General features: G+C 59.8%; 3 protein-coding genes across 3 annotated transcripts; all 3 read left to right on the top strand.

The window, feature by feature from the left end:
- The first annotated feature begins 596 nt into the window (after positions 1-596).
- Positions 597-1,786, top strand: SDRG_10566 (hypothetical protein). The gene has a single exon (XM_008616562.1). It carries the CDS (start codon positions 618-620, stop codon positions 1,590-1,592), a length of 975 nt encoding a protein of 324 aa, XP_008614784.1. The 5' UTR covers positions 597-617; the 3' UTR covers positions 1,593-1,786.
- Positions 1,787-2,256: 470 nt separating this feature from the next.
- Positions 2,257-5,590, top strand: SDRG_10565 (RuvB-like protein 1 (pontin 52); the record flags this gene model as incomplete). The annotated part of the gene is made up of 10 exons (XM_008616561.1): positions 2,257-2,550; positions 2,601-2,648; positions 2,699-2,857; positions 2,902-3,015; positions 3,990-4,479; positions 4,524-4,650; positions 4,704-4,989; positions 5,035-5,141; positions 5,192-5,318; positions 5,369-5,590. The coding sequence occupies 10 exons, from the start codon at positions 2,257-2,259 to the stop codon at positions 5,588-5,590; spliced, it is 1,974 nt and encodes a 657-aa protein (XP_008614783.1).
- Positions 5,591-5,933: 343 nt separating this feature from the next.
- On the top strand, positions 5,934-20,230 carry SDRG_10564 (hypothetical protein; the record flags this gene model as incomplete). The annotated part of the gene is made up of 16 exons (XM_008616560.1): positions 5,934-6,158; positions 6,202-6,292; positions 6,336-6,529; positions 6,580-6,657; positions 6,699-6,760; positions 6,809-8,261; positions 8,324-8,575; positions 8,627-8,965; positions 9,016-9,108; positions 9,159-9,650; positions 9,702-13,334; positions 13,392-14,657; positions 14,704-15,918; positions 15,968-18,674; positions 18,721-19,529; positions 19,580-20,230. The coding sequence occupies 16 exons, from the start codon at positions 5,934-5,936 to the stop codon at positions 20,228-20,230; spliced, it is 13,560 nt and encodes a 4,519-aa protein (XP_008614782.1).
- Between the last annotated feature and the right edge of the window lie 17 nt (positions 20,231-20,247).

The raw sequence follows: 20,247 nt of genomic DNA, 5'->3' as shown, positions 1-20,247 counted from the left end.
GCTCGTATGACAAAATACGAGATACCAAATTTTGCAGTGTGCTGCGGTGTGGCGGATGCCCTCGAGCGCGGAGACCGCAAAGAGGTTGCCAACGACAGAATTCCTTTTCAAGCGGTTGCAGACTGCAGTACTACATATTCCACACTCGACAGCTTCGACGTCGTGGGCAAATGGCCTCTTCACACACAGCTCTATCATTCATCATGTGGTCACCTGCCGAGGCTCGGTCAGTCCACAAGAAAGAGGTATCTCATGTCATTATGTCGACGAAGGATGAGGGGTCGGTGGTGACCAAGGTCCAGCGCCGTACCGCGCGCCCCTTTGCAGCATTGCGTCAGCCAGTGGAGCTGCGAAAATCTCCAATATGGCGCGTACCCGTTTCACGGTTTCGGATTGGGTTGCGTGTTTTTAATATTAGTATGCTTTTACACTATGCTCAACTCTACGTACACACCAGTTAAACACGGCTTCCAAGTTCCAGCGCCGAAGCGACGAAAAACCATCGAAAAAGTGTCTGTTTCAAGCAATTTGATTGGCTGGCGAAAGGACGCGGTTTGGCGATGCACACCCGCGCCAAAGCCATTATTTCCATTGATCACGCTTGCGACAGCCCGGTCATGGAGTCCCACGAAGCGTCGCTCGTGATCTCGCAAGGCGAGGTGCGCATGCTCAACGAGATTCTACACTCGCCCGTTGCGCGCCACCGCCCGTCGCGTCGGTACGCCCACATGTGCCAGCTCTCGGAGCCGCCTCCTCAGCACGTCACAGAAGTGCCCACGCCGTACGAGCCTCCGTCCCAATACGACATTGGTTTCATCACCAACAACGACGCCAGTCGCACACAGCACCACCACACGTACGGCACCAAGGAGACCGAGGCGCGGGCAGTGTCGTACTCGTCGCCTTCGCCGTGCACGGCGCTCAGTGCCATGTATGCGTCGAGTGGATACAAGCCTGTCGAAAGCCCACGCGCGCCGGCAACCAGCGACGTGCACACGACGTGGACTTCATATGGCACGCCGCCACAACACCGCCACGAGCAGTCTCGCGATTCCTCTACGCACGGGCAAGGATACGAGCTGAGCCCAGTACAGGCGCTGGTACCACCCAGCTTTGGCACGCTTTCGTACATGCCAACGTACTTGCCTGGAACGAATATCCAGTACCAGCACAACTACACGTCCATCTCGCGACCCTACAGTTATGCGCCTCCCGCAGAGACGACGCCGTACCACTGTCTACCCCCCGCCCCGCTTCCGCCGACCCCGATCATGGTCGCGTCGCCGTCGATCCAGGCAACGACGAGCGACGAACTGCAGGACAACGCCAAGAAGCCACCTCGCACGTGCAAGTACGCCAACTGCATGAAGACGATCCAGCGCCACGGGCTCTGCCACAAGCACGGCGGCGTTCGAAAATGCACGAAGGAAGGCTGTTCGCGCAAAGACCGAGGCGAAGGCTTTTGCGTCGCCCACGGCGGTGGCAAGCGCTGTGCCCACGACAGCTGTGAAAAAGTCGTGCGTCGGGGGCTCTACTGCATGCACCATTCGGTGCCAACCGCCGCCGCTGGCAACTCGATCCGCGCGGCCTAATCGTCGACTCTACAGATGAAACTCACGTGGCTGTAGTTTACTATGTGTTCTTATTGGTGTCATATTGCGCTCAACAAAATCGTCGCTCCCTTTATTTCTTCTTAGAGCTCTTGAAGCTTCAAGCTCTTATAGCTCTCCAAATAGCTCTCTTTAGAACTTGACCCTCATTCATAACTCCAATGTTAGCAATTGGCGTCGAGTCTTGAGTCGCACGACATTTACTATCTCCTAGAAATTTAGCAAACTAGAAGAACTATGGTGACATCGCCTCGTCGATGGCCGCCCAATGCATGTCGCCGAGTGAAACTTTGATCGGAAAATCTAGAAAAACTCGTCTCTGGTAGCAGGGCAACAGGTCCGTTTCGACTTACCACTGTGCCGTAGTAGTGAGCATACGGGACGTTGCCAGACCCCTCGCACAACATGACGACCTTCACGCAATCGTTCCGCGAGGCAAGGGTATATAAGAGATGTCGTGCAATGGTACTCTTGGGCTTGTGCGCTTGGTGGAGATCTCTGACGGGGCCAGTTGATCGATGTATGCCCCTCACGCAAGCATTGTTGGACGGGGCTTGCCCCCCGGGACTCGCACTGAATCGCCGCGTCTGATTGGCCGGATGCTCGTCGGTGATTGGCTACCGGGAGACAGACAATCCAAGTCGTCATGAAGCTCACGGAAAAGGACATTGAGCGCTTGCCGTACCATACTGCAAGGTCGTACTGCGGGAAGCACTCGCTGGGCACCAAGGGCCTCGCGTCCGAGCTGCGCCAGCGCATTCGCATCCACATGGGCTATGACGCACAGGCGTCAGGCGATGAGAGTGACGAGAGCACGCTGCACGTGGCCACCGACCATGGCGACGCCGATCTCACCCGCGTGAGCTTCGACGCCAGCGACGAAGACGCCCTCAAGGTAGCCGCGCTAGCAGCAATACCTGCATACAGCCCCACGCCCAGGGTATGCATGCCAAGCGTAGGATCTTGGAAGGTCATCATTCGCATCGCTAGGCCAAGACGCAACCCACTGCCTTCGAGCCAGCAAGAGCGACCGTCCATGTGAGTTGTTATTCGTTGCCGTCTTGGTGGGAGGTTTAGCGATGGCGCAGGATGTCCCACGGGTTGGCATTGCCGTGCCGGATCTGGCGCGCTTCATGAACAGTGTGCAAGGCTCGCTATCATCGCTGGGGCACAAGATGGACGCCATGGCCTCAAACCTTGGGTCGCTCCATGTCCGTGTCAAGCGCCAAGAGACCCAGCTCAACGAGGTAGGACTTGCTTGGTCCGTCAACGTGGCGACAGAAACGGCTAGATCCACGCGGCGTCGGGATCTGCGACGAGCAGCGAAAGTCGCCTGGTCCTTGCACGTCTGCAAGAGCTCGAAGCCGAAAACGCGGCATTGCGAGCGCGGTTGCTGCTTCACGAGGTGCGAGGCCACTCGCTAAACGTTGCTAGAATGACAGTGTAGCCGTCGGTCAGTGCGAGCCTTCTCCGCGCGCCACGTCACCAAGCAGATTCGGTAGACTACTGTCCAATTCTCTTGTTTTGTCTCATGGACGATGTTGGATACAGGATCGCCCCGCCAAGAAGCACTGCGCGACCACACCGCTGTATGCTCATCGGACTTGACGGAGCGTGCTCACATTCACGTACGTAGGGAACCATCCTGCAACACAACCCCAAGGTAAACAACGCCACGAATGCCATGGTATCTGCACCCTACTGCAAGCACGACGGGTAGTTTAAGCGACTCGAGATCACCTTCGGCCCGGGGGGGCACGCCGTCGTCGCCTTCCGACCACGTTTACGTATGAGTCGAGTGTTTGTCCAGTTGTGTTCCATGTATGCCGGATCTAGACTGTAGATCGACACATTTATTAACAACTTGCGTTGACGGTGTATGTATTTGAATGTGGACCAGCCTTGTCCAACGTTGATCCCACTATAGAGGCATGTCACGCCGCGACCACATCGCAGTGCTATCGACCACAGTTATCTCTTTGTACTATCTTCTACCTTTGTTGACAAACTAAAGACATCAATGTGCACAAATGTTGTCGCAGCACATTGGTCAAGCGGACATTTCGGGGCGCAATTCTGGAAAGATCTTTTTTCGAAAACAGCCAATCGCAGGGCGCATATGGAAGGATTATAGCCAATCGAAAGCAAGTGGATCTTCCTGTTTCTATCCAATCAATAGCAACCTTCCACCAGGATCAAATTTCATTTCACCCCACATCTGCCGACATGAAGGTACACGGATCGCGACGATGGCAAGCGCGATGCAGGGCTGGCTGGGAGGAAGAGCCTGGCGCATGGCCGCCCGCGCGCTCGATGAGCCAAGCGCCCATGCATCGCTGCCTGATGAATGCGACGAGCGGCGCCTCATGGACCCCGTAGATCGAAGAAGTCGTGAGCACGATCAAGACGCAGCGCGTGGCGTCGCACACGCACGTCAAGGGCCTGGGTCTCGACGTTGATGGCTCGGCGCTGCCCATTGGCTCGGGCCTCGTTGGCCAAGAGAAGGCGCGCGAGGCCGCGGGTATTGTCGTCGAGCTCATCAAGTCCAAGAAGATGGCGGGCCGCGCGCTGCTCCTTGCGGGCGCGCCAGGCACGGGCAAGACGGCGCTTGCGCTTGGCATCTCACAGGAGCTGGGGCCCAAGGTTCCGTTCTGCCCGATGGTCGGGTCCGAAGTCTACTCGTCTGAGGTCAAGAAGACCGAGATCCTCATGGAGAACTTTCGCCGCGCAATCGGCCTCCGCATCAAGGAAAACAAGGAGGTTTACGAAGGCGAAGTGACCGAGATCACGCCCGAAGAGACCGAAAACCCGCTCGGCGGCTACGGCAAGACCATCTCGCACGTCATCATTGGCCTCAAGACGACCAAGGGTACGGCCCTCTCCTTACGTAGCATCTCATCCTGTATCTTGTAGGCTCCAAGCAGCTTCGGTTGGACCCGAGCATCTACGAAGCGCTGCAGAAGGAAAAGGTGTCGCCGGGGGACGTCATCTACATTGAAGCCAACAGCGGCTCGGTCAAGCGCGTTGGTCGTTCGGACGCGTACGCTCGCATCTGCGATCTATCGCGGACGCTCATCCATCTTGTGTGGCTAGGTATGCGACCGAGTACGATCTGGAAGCCGACGAGTACGTCCCGATGCCGAAAGGCGACGTGCACAAGAAGAAGGAGATCATCCAGGACGTGACGCTGCACGACCTCGACATTGCAAACGCCAAGCCGCAGGGCGGCCAGGACATCATGTCGATGATGGGCAACCTCATGAAGCCCAAGAAGACGGAGATCACCGAGAAGCTTCGCAGCGAGATCAACAAGGTCGTTAACCGGTACATTGACCAAGGCGTGGCCGAGCTCATTCCGGGCGTCCTCTTTGTCGACGAAGTGCGCCGATGCTCCATGCGATGCATCGTTCTTAGCTGATCTTAGGTGCACATGCTGGACATTGAGTGCTTCACGTACCTCAACCGCGCACTCGAGTCGACGCTCGCGCCCATCGTTGTGTTTGCTACCAACCGCGGTGTCTGCACAGTCCGGTGCGCTGCGTCATGGTAGCTCTCTTGGCGTCTCATGGTGCTGACTATAGCGGCACGGAGATCTCGTCGCCGCACGGCGTACCGCTCGACTTGCTCGACCGCATGCTCATCATCCGCACGATGCCGTACTCGGTCGAAGAAATGGTGCAAATCGTGAGCATTCGCGCTGAAGCCGAGGTACAACGGGATACTAGTCTATTATATTTCTCATATCTGACATATCGTAGAGCATCCCGCTGGCCGACGATGCGCTCGGTCGCCTTGGGGAGATTGGCGCGCAGACGTCGCTACGCTACGTAGTGCAGCTTCTGACGCCGTCGCGCATCATGGCCGAGACACAGGGCCGCACCGACATTACGGCCGACGACGTGGACGAGATCCACGACCTCTTTGCCGACGCCAAGCGGTCGGCCAAGGCGCTCGCGGAAGGCGAGGGCTATTTGTATTAACTCAACGTTGACACGGCGTCATGAACTCTTATTGCTCCTTGTACAAGGGTACATAATATCGATTCTTATCTGACCCTTGGAAGGGCACCACTCGCTCGGGCAAACGCCCGCCAACAGGTCAAGATGGTGCGTCGGGCGCAACCGCGCAGGAGCATCCGTTGTGGGCTGCGTATAGTGTAAAGGGACGCATGCACCCAAAGGATTTCATTCTCTTGCATACATCCGACAATGCATTCGATCGATCGATCCAACTACCTATCCATGTCTCCACCGATCGATCCAAGATCATCTTTGTATCCATGTGGAGCGTTTCGGCCGAAAGGGCACATTGCACTTTGGCGCGATGGATCGTCCGACGCGGCTTCCGCTTCTGACGCCGGACACGGCCAGCGCCATCACCCGCCACAAGGCGCCGGTGCGCGCGAGCATGATCACGACAACGTCGCGCATGCTGGCACGGACCAACGCAACGACGGCGACGCCCCGTAGCCTGTTGCACACGCCACCACCGAGTGCCGCCGAGCTCGCGTCGGTCTGGTCCTTCTTGAGCGCCTGGGTCCAGCGAGTCGTACGCCTATTGTGCTGTGCGCTGCGGTACTGAGCGTGCGTAGGTCGAGGACGACTTGAGCGCGGCGTCGATCCCGGGCTTTGGCATAGTCTTTGTGCATGTCCATGGCCACAGCATCCGCATTCCTCATTTTGGTAGCAAGCGATTCGTACTGCAGCGCTCACGCGCTACGTGTAGCGACCCACGGGCCCTTTGCCTTGCGCCATGGGCTCCAGTTTGAAGACGTGGGCGGCCTCGTGCCGCTGCACCGCGTTGTCTTGCTCGCCTTTCGCGATATTGCGACGCACTGCCGCATCGACGAGTACACGGCCAAGTCGTGGCTCGAGCACCTCGTTCAAAACGTCGGCGAGCGAATGCGGTTGACGCCTCTCGTACCTAGCCGCCATGTGACACGCAATGGCTCATGCCTCTCGGTCTATAGGTCGAGCTCGGCCTTGGCGTTGGCACGGTCACTTGCAAGCAGCGCGTCATTGATGGACACATGGCCCAGAAGCAGCAGGTACATGTAGGAGGCAATGACGTGTCCGACGGATCCGTTAGGGCACGATCGACCCGGACATTCGTCCTGTCGAGCCCGTGAGCAAGCGGCCGCAGCCACTACGGTAAGCCTTATTTGCTTGCATTCCGAAGCGAAGTTGAACGAAAAGTAGGTCGCTCTTGGCGCCGTCGCAAGCTTTGTTCCACGTATTGCCGAGTCCAGAGAACGGCACAAGTACACCGCTCAAACCAACGGCACCGGGCAGTCCGCGCGCCGACCAGCTCTCGGGACTATCGCGCCGGGCGCGCGCCCTCGCACAGGCAATTTCGCCTCTCAGCCCGCGCCTCGCGCTGCACAAGCGCCTCGCCGATGCCATGCCGTGGCAGCTCGAGGTGAAGAACCAAGACGTTGTCCTCGACTGCCCCGAACTCGATGCAAAATACCCGCCGCTGCTCGACCCGTTTTGCCGTACGCTGGGCGTTGAGCAGGTCGACGCGATCGAAAAATTTGCATCCAGCGACCGCATCGGTAGCAACTACTCGTTGACCGCCGCCCAACTCGTGATCCGGAAGCACCTGCCGACCCCGAGTGCGTCGCCGTTGGTCTTTTTGAACGCGAGCAACGAGCCCGATGTCATGGTGCTGCCGGCACTGGACATTGCCTTCCAGCCGGTGGCAGCACCGCCGCATAAAGTCGAGCTGCCATTGGTCACGACGTCGGGCAAGCCGGTGTTTTCGCCGCTGCCAGGAACGCTGCCGGTCCCAGCACGCAGCACGACGCACGAGGCCGATTCCGCCGAGAAGGAGAACGCGGCCGTGCGGTATCAGTACTACCTCGAGCACGTCATTAGCACCAAAGACATTGTGCCAATGAACCCGCGCTGGACCGAGCACATTCAAAGCCTCGTGGCGCGCGCGCTGCAGCAGCTGCCGCCGGCGCGGGCCGAGCTCATTTTGCGCGCCATGTTTAACGAGACACTTGCCAACTACTACTTTAGCATCAAGAAGGCCGTCCTCGACTACCTTTTGCTCCGGGAAGGAACCCAGCGCCGGCTGCACATTCGTGGCGGCACGCCGCCCATGTACCAAGTGCAAATGAAGTGGAAGTGGGGCGAAGGCTACGCGCACGCGATTGCACCGACCATTGGCTGGATCGACCGCAAGCAATTGGCCAAAGACCATTTGAGCCAGTACCTCATGATCCTCGACAGCCACTTGCTTGCGCTGCACTATCTATGGGGCGACTTTGACCAGCTCCTCCTCGTGGATGTACCTACGACCGAAGAACTCGCGTCGCACTTGGTGCCCATGAACATCAAGACGTTCGAGAAGCGACAGCTTGCGCAAGCCGGGCGCGTCAAGCAGCTCCTTCTCGACAAGTGGTTTGGGACCGCCAAGCGCATTCTGACGACGGCCAAGAACGAAGACGTGCTCGCATCGGCGCTCCTGCAGCCCAAGCACTACTTTGACTGTGTCGCTACGCTCATGTCGATGCAATTGCGGGGCCTCATCGTGCGCTCGATTGAGGCGTACGTGGCCTTCTTTCGCAAGCACAGCCACGCGTCGTCGTCCAGTCCGCTCCAAGGTCTCCTTCTCTCGCTGCAGCTCGACCACACCAGCATCAACGTATGTTTTTCATGTCGCATATATATATGTTGGCACTATGATTTCTGATTTTGAAATGCTAGTTTGCCACGTCACTCGAAGATGCGACGGCGGCGCTATTGAACGTGCTCTTCAACATCCCCGCTTGCTTTACGCACGTCGACCGCGTCGAAACCAAGTTTGAACCGTCGATTATCCTCGGCGGGTCGCCGTTTCTCTGGGGCGTCGGGCTCCATGAAGACGAGGTCGTCCGCGCCGCCGACGAAATCAAAGCGCTTTTGGCCGACAGCATGGTGCACGCCAACAGCGTTCGCACCAAGTATGCAAAATACGCTGTAGGTTCTCTCCCTGTTTGGCGTAGTTGTGTATATGCATTGCGCTGCTAGATGGTCGCGGCTGGCGACGTGGCGCTGGAGGCGTTTATGGTGGCGCCCCACGACATTGCAGCGTACGCCGCCGAGATTGGCAAGTACATGCGCTTTGCGATGCAAATTGCAGCCGAGCCCAACTACGGTCCATGCCCGTCCTCTGGCTTGTTTCACGTCGACTGCACGTCGCTCAACGCAGGCTTGATACAGAAAGCATCGCGGTTCATCCAGTCGCTCTTCCACGCCTTCTCGCAAGTCACGATCCAAATCAACATGGACATTCGACAGCAGTTCAAGCTCATGGTGAGCCGTCTCTCCAAGAAACCTGTGGACCTGTACGAACTCGTCGACGCCGAGGTACGCAGCAGCGGTGTCGTCATCTCTCCTAGCTTAGTTGATGGGTCCAGGCGTACTTGACCAAGCTCCGGACGCAGGAGCTCCTCGAGCTCTTTCGCAGTGTGCAGGACGTCAAGCACCGCATTCAATTTCTCATCGAGCAGGTACCACCGACCAACATTTCAAAAATGTTATTTGAAAGGCATGTAATTAGGTCGAGCTCGTGCCCACATGTCCCGTCATCTCGGGGCTCTCGGTCGCATCCGAGCTCCTCTCGTCGACGGCCAAGACGTTCGAGTGGAAAAACCAGATTGAAAAAGTGATTCGGGACGGTGAAGTCAGTCTCCAGAACGAGCGCATGCGCATCGAGACCACGTTCATTGCCAAACGGGCGCGCTTCCTGGCCGAGCTCGAAGAGCTCGAGTCTGAAGTCAACTCGTTTCAGAAAAAAAGCGACCTGCGGCACGCGACCACGTACGTGGGGCAGCTCATCAAAGTGCGCGACGCCATTCAACAAGCGCGCCATACGATCGACACGATTGCCGACGAGGAAGCCAAGCTCGGGTGGGTGCAAACCGACTTTCTCCAGCTCGACACGATCTGCGAGACGCTCGAGCCGTACGACCAGCTGTGGCGCACGGCGCGCGACTTTCGCGAAGCCAGTGTGCGCTGGATGCGCGGCAACATTTTCGAGCTCGATGCCACGGTATTTCGACATATCTTTGTACATGTACACGATGACAATCGATGGGACTAGGGCAACGAGCGCGCGATCCACATCATGACGTCGACGCTCTTGACCGCGGCCAAGCAGCTCGCCGAGACGTCGCCGGCCGCCGTGAGCGCGACCGAGACACTTCGAAAGCAAATCGCAGAGTTCAAAGAGTCGATTGGGCTCATCTCGGTCATGGGCAACCCGAATTTACGCGACCGGCACTGGAGCCAAATTGCAGCTACGGTCGGGTTTGTTGTGGATCCGACCGAGCACTTGACGCTCCAGCGACTCCTCGACATGGGTATCCAAGACCACGTGGCTGGACTCCTCGACATCTCGAACGCCGCGACCATGGAGGCCGAGATCGAGCGCAGTCTCGATGCGATGGCCGAAGAGTGGCTGCACATGGAATTCCAGTTCGTGCTCGTCCCGTCCTCCGAGTCGTATGTTCTCGCCGACGCGTCGATCGCGGACGTTCACACCAAGCTCGACGACCACGTGGTCAAGACCCAAGTGATCCGGTCGTCGCCATACAAAAAGCCTTTTTTTGGCCGCGCGATTGCATGGGAGCGGTCGCTGCTCAAATTACGGGACGTGACCGAGCTCCTCGCCGAGACGGGCAAGACGTGGGTCACGATCGAGCCGCTCTTTGCATCCAAAGCCGACGTTCCAGTGCTTGACAAGGCGTCGCCCGAAGCCAAGAAATTTGCGCTCGCCGATGCCCACTGGCGCAGTATCATGGCCGCCGTGGTCGCGCGGCCGCTCTGCTTGGCCGTCATCCAGATCGACAAGGCAGCCGACCGCTTGCGCGAATGCAAAGCGCTGCTCGAAGGCGTCCTTGAAGGCCTCCACGCGTGCTTGGAGCTCAAGCGGACGTTGTTTCCTCGGTTCTTTTTTCTCTCCAACGCGGAGCTCATTCGCGCACTCTCGACGCACCCGGACGCGCTCACGGCCCGCAAGCCGTCGTACCTCTCGCGCTGCTTCCCGGGCGTTGGTCGCATGGAGCTCAACAGTGCGAACGAGATCACGAATGTGAGCAGCTCGTTCGACGAGTCGATTGCTCTCTCGCAGGTCGTGCCGACCGAGAAGGTCGCCACGGACGTCTGGCTCGCGCGCCTCGAGCAAGGCTTGTACACGTCCATGCAAGTGCTCTTGCGCAGTGCCATGAGCGACTATAGCAAAAAGGACTTTCGAAAATGGTACCTTCTCTGGCCCGAGCAAGCCGTGCTGGTCATCGAGCGCTACATGTGGACCAACAAGATTGAAAGCTGCCTGCGGGAGCCGAGCTCGATCGCCGATGTGCACTCGCTCCGGCCCCACAAGCTCCAAGACTACCTCGCCACCGAGCTCGAGCCGCGCTTATGCGACCTCGCGCAAGAGCTGCGCGAAGGCGCGCACACGCTCCTCCACCGGATCAACCTCGTGACCAACCTCATTGCGCAGCTTTTGCACGCGCGCGACTGCACCGCCGACCTTATTGCCAACGAGCCGCACCTCGCCGACACGGACGCGTTCCTGTGGCAGTCGCAGCTACGCATCGCATGGAACGACGGCAACGTGCTTCTCAAAGTCCTGAAGTCGTCCGTGCTCTACGGCAACGAGTACCTCGGCAGTGCCAAGACGTTGGTTCTCACCCCCAACACACTCAAGGTTGCGCGCGTCGTGTGCAGTGCGATGGCGATGGCCAAAGGGTCGGCCGTGGTCGGTGCATCGAGCACGGGCAAGGCGACCACGTTGCACATGCTGGCAAGTGCGTGCGGGAAACTGTGCATGGCCTTTGAGTGCGTCGCCCATGTTGATGCGTTTACACGCATCATCAAGGGCGCCGCGGCCACGGGCACGTGGCTACTGTTGCGCAATGCCCAAAATGTATTTGGCCATGCGACCATCGGCGTCTTCACGGACCTGATGCACCGCGTGCTAGAAGCGACGGGTCTGCGCGAGGCTTCCGTGGTGCTCCACGGCACCAAGCTCCGCCTCCGGCGCGGCGTGCACATTGCTGCTACGTTCACGACGTCGCAGCCGCTGCCCTGCACACACGATGCATTTCTCAGCCTCTTTCGCCCCGTGACGCTCGTCTCGCCCGACGTTGAGATTGTGTGCCGCGTCTTGTGCGATCTCGCAGGCTTCAGTAGCTCCGAGATGCTCGGGAAGCACGTGGCCTTTGCGCTGGCGACTGCCGCCAAGCTCTTCCCCGATGCCGCTAACGCGATGCAGTCGCTCCGCTTGGTCAAAACGGTCGTTGAGCGCGCGAAAAAACTCGTGCTGAAAGAGCACAGTTATGACGTGACGTCGTCGACGCAGCTCGTCTCGATCGAAGGCGCGATGCTCCTCTACGTGCTCGGCGATGTCCTCGCGAGCGTCGTGCCGCCGTCCGACGCATCAACGCACACGTTGAAGAGCTTTCTTGAGACCCTAACCTCGTCGCCGCCGCTCCTCAAACCGCAAGATTTGCCGACCGATGTGATGACGCTTGCGCTCAAGGCGCATCAGGTGATGCCAACGCCCTCGTTTTTGCTCAAGGTGCAGCAGCTACATGCAGCGCTGAGCCGACCCCAAGGTGTGGTGCTGCTCGGTCCAACCATGAGTGGCAAGACTACGCTCTATCAAACGCTGAGCCACGCGCTGCGGCTTGTCGACGAGCGCTCGAACCCGTACGCGCGCCGTCAGAGCGCGCGGTCCGGGTTCGCCGACAGTGTCGCCATGTACCAAGTGGTGTCGCCGACGAGCTTGTCGATTGACGAGCTCTACGGTCGCCTCTTGCCGACCAAGACCTTTGACGAGGGCGTGCTCACACTTCTCCTTCGGCGCCTTCACGCACGTAGCAAGCTCGATGCCCACGGACGCTTCTGGCTCGTCTTGGACGGCGCGCTGACTCCATCCTGGACCGACGGACTGCACTCACTCCTCGAACTCGATGGGTATTTGAGTGTGCTGACAGGCGAGCGGCTCGCGCTGCCGCCACAGACGCGTCTGCTTTTCGAGTCGACGAGCCTTGTGCATGCGTCGCCGGCCATTTTGACGCGAACATCGATCGTCCACGTTGCAGCTTCCAACGTGACGTGGCGGCAGCTGTACGACAGCTGGTGGTCCAAGCAAGACGATGCGCTGCAAGAGCTCACGGACGTCAAAGACGCGATGGACAGCGTCCTCGATCTCATCGAGCCGTGCCTTGAGTTTGCAAAGCTGCACTTTCGTGCGACGGCCTTTGGCCCGACCCACCTCGGGCGCATGCAAAGTTTCTTGGCGATTGTGAATGCGAGTGTGCGCGCAGCATGGCCCAAGATGGCGTCCATGACGGCCAAGCAACTCTACTCAATCGGGCACTGCGCGTTTCTCCTTGGACTCATCTGGGGCATTGGCCACACCAGTGCGCACGATGAGCGCGTCAAATTCGACAACTTTTTGCGCGCGCTTGCCGGCGAGCCGACGGCGACGACGGTGGCTGCGACGTCCCCGACACCCGTGCACCGGGGCAAGCGCTTCCAGCTTTTCTTCCCCTCCAACCGACCCGAGCTCGTGTACGCCTTTGGCCTCTCGGTGGATTGGGGCTTGAAGTGGGAGCTCTGGGTCGACACTGTGCCCAGTCGACTGCTCTCGGTGCCGATGCCGCTGCGCTCGATCAAAGAGCTCTTTGTTCCGACAACCAACTGCACAGCCGTGATGCACTTCACCGTACCCAACGCGATACCTCGTTTGTCGAGCACCTCATGCCCAATGTAAATGTTATAGGAGCTTTTCGTACAGACTGCGACGCACACGCTCTTGATTGGACCGCCCAGCACGGGCAAGTCGGCGGTCGTCGACGCCCTCTGCACGCAGAGTCTTCTCCGGCAGCGCGAAAACAGCGTGCTTGCGGCCACCGCCTCCGTGTTTGCTCTAGTGCCGTGCGGTGTACGGACGTCGCCGAGCGCGCTGCTCTGCAGTCTCCAAGACCACCTCGAACGCTCGCGCAAGAACGTCTTGTCGGCGCCGCCCCATAAAACGTGCGTCCTGTACCTCGATGACGTGAGTCTTCCGTCCGATCAAGACGGCACATTGACGTTTCTGCGACACCTCGTCTCGGCAGGTGCGATCTACGAGCCGCATACCCACGCAGAGACGTTCGTGTCGGGCATTGCCCTGGTCGGGAGTGTGACCGAGCTCGCGTCACAGCGCCGGCACGCGTCTTCGGAGCGCTTGGTCGCACAGCTTGTGCCGCTAGCCTTTCCCGAGCTGCAAGCGGCCGACATGAACAAACTCCTCGTCGACGTTGGCAGCTGGTGCGTCGCGGCGCGAAATCTCTCGGTGGACTTTGCCCAGATGCTGTCGACGCTTACTAAAGCGACGATGCGGCTCTTTGTAAGCTGCAACGAGCGCTTCCGCGTCGCGCCCACGCGGCCGCACTACCTCTTTCGGCTTGATGACATGCTGCAGTTGACGCAAGCCATCGCGCGCGACTGCGCGGCCACGCAGTTTAGTGACAAGACGCCTCTCGTGCGGCTCTGGTGCCACGAAGCCACCCGAACGCTCGCCGATCGACTCGAGAGTGCAACGGAGCTGGCTGTGTTTAGCTCGCTCCTCCGCGATATTTGTACCTCGAGCTTTGCGGTCGCCCACGAAGCCTTGTTTCCGAATATCGTCGCTGCGACGGCGGCCGCCAACACAGTCCTCAGGCGCGCCAGCGACGACATGCAGTCGACGACGCACCGGTCGTCGATGCTCGGTACGCAGCAAGTGACGCCGGTCGCCGCGTACTTGCATGCCAATTTCTTGCGCATCACGTTTGCAACGCTGCTGCCGTCGACGACGTACGACGAGATTGACGCGAGTGACCTTGTGGATCTGCTGAGTCCAAGCGTGGCCGCCGAGCTGAGCAAGCTCACCGAGACGTCGGCACGACCGAACGCTGTCAACAACGACGTGCAGCTGCACTTGCCCTTCTTCGTCGAGCACATTGTACGACTTGCTCGGGTGTTGCGCCGGCCAGCCTGTCCCGCCGCGAGCTTTCACTCACAGGTACACCTCGTTTTAGCTATGACGCTATGTACAACATGTATATTAGCATGTACTGGTGTGGGGGCCCCCGGGCACAGGCAAAGCGATTGTGTCGCGGCTTGCAGCCGGTGTCGCTGGAAGCGCCGCGACGTATCTCAACGTCCAGAGCCCATTGTTTGCATCATCGTACACGACGTGGCAACGGGCGATCAACGACGCCTTGCTGCGCGCCGCGGCCCATCCGACATCATTTGTGCTCGTCATCAAACATGCGTTAGTGTGTCAGGAAGGGCGGGACGAGTACCTTGTCGACATGGCCGAGCTTGTTAGCGAGCGGTACATGCCCCACTTTGTCACGTCCAGCGACCTCGAGGCTCTGGCGCCAACGCTACGCACGCTCGCCAAGGCCGAGAACACCTTTTTGGACACACAGTCGTCGGTCGAGGCGTATTTTGCAGAGACCCTTCGGCGGAAGCTCACGCTTCTGCTCGTGTTGACCATGCCGGCGCACGCACCACTGACGTGGCAGCGCCAACTGCAAGCGTCGTATGCCCATCTCTTTCGGCGCTGCCATATACACCATGTGAGTGCGTGGCCGAAGGAGACGCTGCGCGCCATGGTGCATGCGACGTGCGCGGATGCGGGGATGGCCGACGCCGAGCTCTACTTGGACGCGGCCGAGGCAATCTTTGTGTCCGCCAAGGCGTACGAGACAACCGCCTGTCCGCTGGTGCCGTCCCGTTTTGTCTTGCACATTGCCAGCTTTGCCCGGCTCTGGCAGTCGCGCGCGCTGGCCAACGAAGAGCGAAAAGCCAAGCTCGTGGCGGCCCTCGATGCACTGCGGTACTTGGAGCGCCTCTCGACGCGCGTCGCGCAGACCGTCAAGGGTCTCACGCCCGAGATCTCGCGCATGTCGCAAGTCTCCAAGGGCATCAATGTTGGTCTCGAGACCGAGTCCCAAACGCTCTTGTCGTTGCAAGCGCAGCTGTCGGCCGAAGACGACGTTCGCGTTGCGGCAGTTGCCAAGTTGGAATCGCTACAGGCCGCGGCAAAGAGCACACTGGACGCCGCGACCGCCAGCGTGCTGGACGCCAAGCGCAAGCTCGAGGGGCTAGGCACGCAAGACATGGCGGAGCTCTGCAGCTTGCACCCGATGCCGCCCAACTTGCGCTATCTGCTCGAGTGCATGTGCCGGCTCTTACGGCTCGAGCCCGTCGAGACGTTTGATGAACGCGACATTGAAACCAAGCTCCTCGACTACACGATGCCAGCACGGCAATGGGTACGACAACGCACTATGACATACACCATTTGGATGACGTATTCCATAGCTTTTGCGCCCCAATGGGCTCGACGCGCTCCAGAATCTCGGCACCGACTTTGCCACGTGCTTGGACGGCGACGTGCTCGGTGCCGTGTCGGCATTTTACGAGCACATCGAGTTTACGCCGGCGCTGCTGGCCAAGTTGCACCCGTCTGGGGGGCCCATCTGTGCGTGGGCCCGGGCGATCATTCAGTACAAGATGACGTACGTCATGCTCGAACCGCAGTGGGCCCACATCAAGGATGCGCAAGTTATTGTCGATGGTTGCGAAATCAAGTGCGCGCAGCTGCGACGCGCGGTCGACGCGCACGTGGCCACGATGCAGATGACGACAACATCTCGAGCGACCACCGACACCCAAGTGCGCGAGCTCACGACGCAGCTGTCCGACTCGACCGAGTCGAGTGAGAAGGCGCAATCGCTGCTCTCGGCGCTCGTGGTGTTTGTGAGCGCGTGGCATCAACGGCGCGACGAATGCATCGAGTGGGGCGCGCGGCTTCCGGCCCATGCTCTCATGGCCACGGGGCTTGCGTCTTATGCTGGCCACGTGCCAGCGTACGGCCGGCACCAGCTGCTCGTCCAGTGGATGAAACTACTCTCGAACCTCGGGCTACCGTCGTCCGTCGGCTTGCTCACGCAGACGTCGCACCACGCCACGTACGATCTGCTACTCGAGTCAGCGCTCTTCAAGCGCTGGCTCGCCAAAACAGTGCCAAGCGACGACCCAATCAGCCACGAAAACATTGCATTCTTAGCCGCGGCCGAGACGTTCCCGCTGCTCATTGACCCGCACGAGATCGCTTATGCCTGGGTGGTGGCCATGTCAACTGACGTCTACGCCAACGAAACCCCGTACATCGTACCTCCCCACAACGGCAGCCTCGACGAGTTCGAGAAGGTCCAAGACGACGTCTTTAACGCGATGCAGGCCGAGCGCCCCGTCCTCGTGCGCCACACAAATCTCTCAACCAAGAGTCTTCTCCTGCCCTTTCTGCTTGCCAAGCGGCAAGCCAGCCGGCTCGGGGGGGCGCGGCCGAATTTCCTTACGCACAAGCACGCGCTGCTCGATTTCCCCATCGACTGGCCGCTCTACCTCTTTACGACCGACGAAGACGCAATGTGGCTGCCAGCGTTTGCTTCGATCACAACCCCCGTCTACGTTGAGCTGACGCCGCAGATCGCGAGCGACCTCTTCCGATCGCAAGTGCTTTGCAACGCCTCGAAGCACACGCTCTTGCATTGGCAAGAGCTCAAAACGTCGTTGCATGCAGCAGAATTCGACGCGAGTGCATGGGAAGACCTCTGCCTCTCGGCGCTCGCCAAGGCCGGTGACGCCATCTTGGATGACACGGCCGCCCTCTTGACGTGGCGCACCTCGTATAGCGACGCGGTCGCCAAGCAAGTGCAGCTCACGTACGAGCTCTCGAAAGCCACTCGGCTCTCGCTGCCGCTCGACGTCGTGCGACAGCGCTTTGTCGACTTGTGCTTGATCAGCGACGATTTACGCCACAAGAGCCCGCAGTACGGCGTCTCGCTCGCGTGGCTTGCTCACTTGCTCACGAGCGTGCTCAGTGCGATTGGAAAGAGCGATGCAATGGCGTTCCTCGAGCGCATCACGCTGACCGTGTATCGAGCTCTGCACTGGGGCATTCGGGCCGACGACCGCACGCTCCTCAATTTGCTATTTGCTCTACGGTTGTACCAGCCCCACGACGACGACGACGACGAAGAAGAAGACGAGGATGATGATGACGTCAACGGCTCGGGCTCGGAAAATGCCAACAACGACGAGGGCAAGAACACTGAGGCCGACAATGAAAATGCGTTGGACGGTGGCGACGACGAAGATGTCGGGCGGGAACTCGACGAACTTGAAGAGCGCGCCAAGCCGTCGTGGGCGTGGTGCTGGTCGAGCCAAGAAGAGTTTCGGTTCTTGATCATGCCACAGCCACTGCCGCGCGTCGACACGCTCCCATTACACTGTCCGTCCTGGCTGCCACCGACGCGCTGGGAGCTCTTGACCGCATTCTGCGACATTGTCCCAAAGTTGCTTCGGCGTCACATTCTCGCCTCGTGGATGGACGACGATCTCAAGATGGTCTGGAAGAGCTTTTACGAAGCCGCAAAGTCATGGCTCATGGAGCTGCCTATCCCGCTCTCGCCGCTCCAGCGGCTCTGCATCGTCCGCGCGCTTCGACCAGACCAGTTTGGCGCCGAGGCCCTTGCGTTTGTCCATAGCGTCGTGCCGTCCGAGTGGCTCGCTGGCGCGTACAGCTGGAGCTTTGGCGAGATGGCGGCGGCGGCCAGCTGCGCGACGCCGCTCGTCGTGTCGTCCCAAGGACACGATGCACTGGAGGCGATCAAGGCGGGGGGCATTAGCGCCAACGTCGATATCGTGCTCGCGACCCACACTGAGCCGTTGGAGCGTCTCCTCACGTCGGCCATGAAGACGGGGCAGTGGCTCGTGCTTCGGCAAGTCGACACCAATCCCGACTGGCTACAGGCGTTGCACCGAGCGTACCAAGTGCTCGACGTGACGGGCGTGCACTGGGAATTTCGGCTCTGGCTGTGCGTCGACTCTACCGACCGCATGCCGCTCTCGCTCGCGCAGCGCAGCTTGACGCGTCACATGGCCCTCGGGTCGACCTTTCGCGAGCACCTCTTTAGCTGTGCCTACCAGCTCCACGCGCCACTTTCGTCGTCGGTCGCACCAGGTAGACAGAATCTCAAGTCGTCTCATCCAGCTGATTCTTGAAGCAGATATCGACGCGACCGAGGCGCTCGGGAGCCCAACATTGACGTCGCCCGAGTGGCTCAGTCTCTGCTTTGTGCACGCGCTTCTCGTGGCGCGCACACAGTTTGGTGCCCATGGGTTCAAAGGGGCCTTGTACTTGACGCCGCGGGACTTTGCCATCGTCGTCGAGCACCCGTCGCTGGACTTGGAGTCGCTCGTGTACGGCTGCAACCTCTACTCGCCTTGGGACGTCGCCTGTGTGCGTCTGTACCTGCAACGGTATAGCAGCGGGCAGCTCAAGGCTCGGCTGCAGCGCATTTTATTTGCATGGACGTCGCCGGTCGAGCGCACGGCGAGCGTCCGCAACCTCCTACGGCGCCGATCGTCGTCCGTGACCGCGTCCGACATGGAAGGACTCCTCGAGTCAGTCGAAGCGCCGAGTGCGGGTCCACTCCTTCCCAACAACATTACGAGCTTGCCCATCATTGACAACCCCGTGTGGTTTGGCCTCCACGGTAGTCTTGTGCATGGCCTGTATGCCCGCGCCGCGCTCTCGATCGCAACAAGCCTTGAGAGCACGTATCGTCACTGGCTCCAGCGCCAGTTTCCGCCCGCGAGCACCGCGGCCGCGCCGCCGAGCCAAACGCGGGTCGAGGTTTTGCAGTACGCGTCACTCGACAAGGCGCTGGACGCAGCGAGCCTCGATCTCGTCGTCGCGCAAAAGATGTTTCCGCTGGAGAGCACGGCACCGCTCCATGCGATTCTCCACGCTGAAGTCGACGCCTTGGCTGCGAGGCGAGATCGGCTGCGAGGCGACGTCCGACGTCTCCAAGAGGTCATTGATGACTTGGCCGTGAACTCTAGTGGTGTTGATGTGCAACGTAGGCGCTCGTTGATGGCGCCGGCGTGCTCCCGCCCGCCCTCGAGCCGCTGCATGCCGCCGTGCTCCGCAACGAAGTGCCTCGTTCCTGGCAGCGCCTCGCCAACTCGGTGTCGTCGAATTGGACCGGCTTTCAGTTGCATCTCACACGACAGATCAAGTTTTTTGACGACTGGGTCGCGAGTGGCGTCGTGCCCGACGTGCACTGGCTCGGCGCCTACCTCGAACCCACTCGGTTTCTCTCAGCGTGGAGCCTCCACTTTGCACGGCAACTCAACCAGCCACTGCATACGATAGCGCTCGATGCGACCATTGTATCGGTCGTCGACCGATTGGCCGGTGGTGTCTACGTCGACGGCGTCATCCTCGTTGGTGCCTCATGGCTGCCCGATGCCACCGGTGTGCACGTGCTGCAAGCCCCCACGCCCGAGTCCGATACGACGGGCCCTCTTCTATTGCACTTTGCCCCGCGCATTGTACCAGCGTTTGACGGCGCCACCTCGACGGTAGCTCTGCCGCTTTTGCGCACTGTCGCGGCCGATGATGCGAGCGAGGTCTATACCGAGGTCGTCCACCTCGTGTACCTTCCAAGCACGCTCTTGGCGGCCGATGTGCTCGAGCAGGGTGTTCACCTTGCTATTCGAGATTGCTTGTAATCGCACTTTGGTTTCTA

The sequence above is a fragment of the Saprolegnia diclina genome (assembly GCF_000281045.1).
Source record: "Saprolegnia diclina VS20 unplaced genomic scaffold supercont1.36, whole genome shotgun sequence".
NCBI lineage: Eukaryota > Oomycota > Saprolegniomycetes > Saprolegniales > Saprolegniaceae > Saprolegnia > Saprolegnia diclina.
This window is presented reverse-complemented; position numbering and strand designations above follow the sequence as displayed.

Excerpts from the sequence above, each read along its gene's own strand:
- SDRG_10566 (XM_008616562.1), top strand. The coding sequence starts at position 618 with ATGGAGTCCCACGAAGCGTCGCTCGTGATCTCGCAAGGCGAGGTGCGC.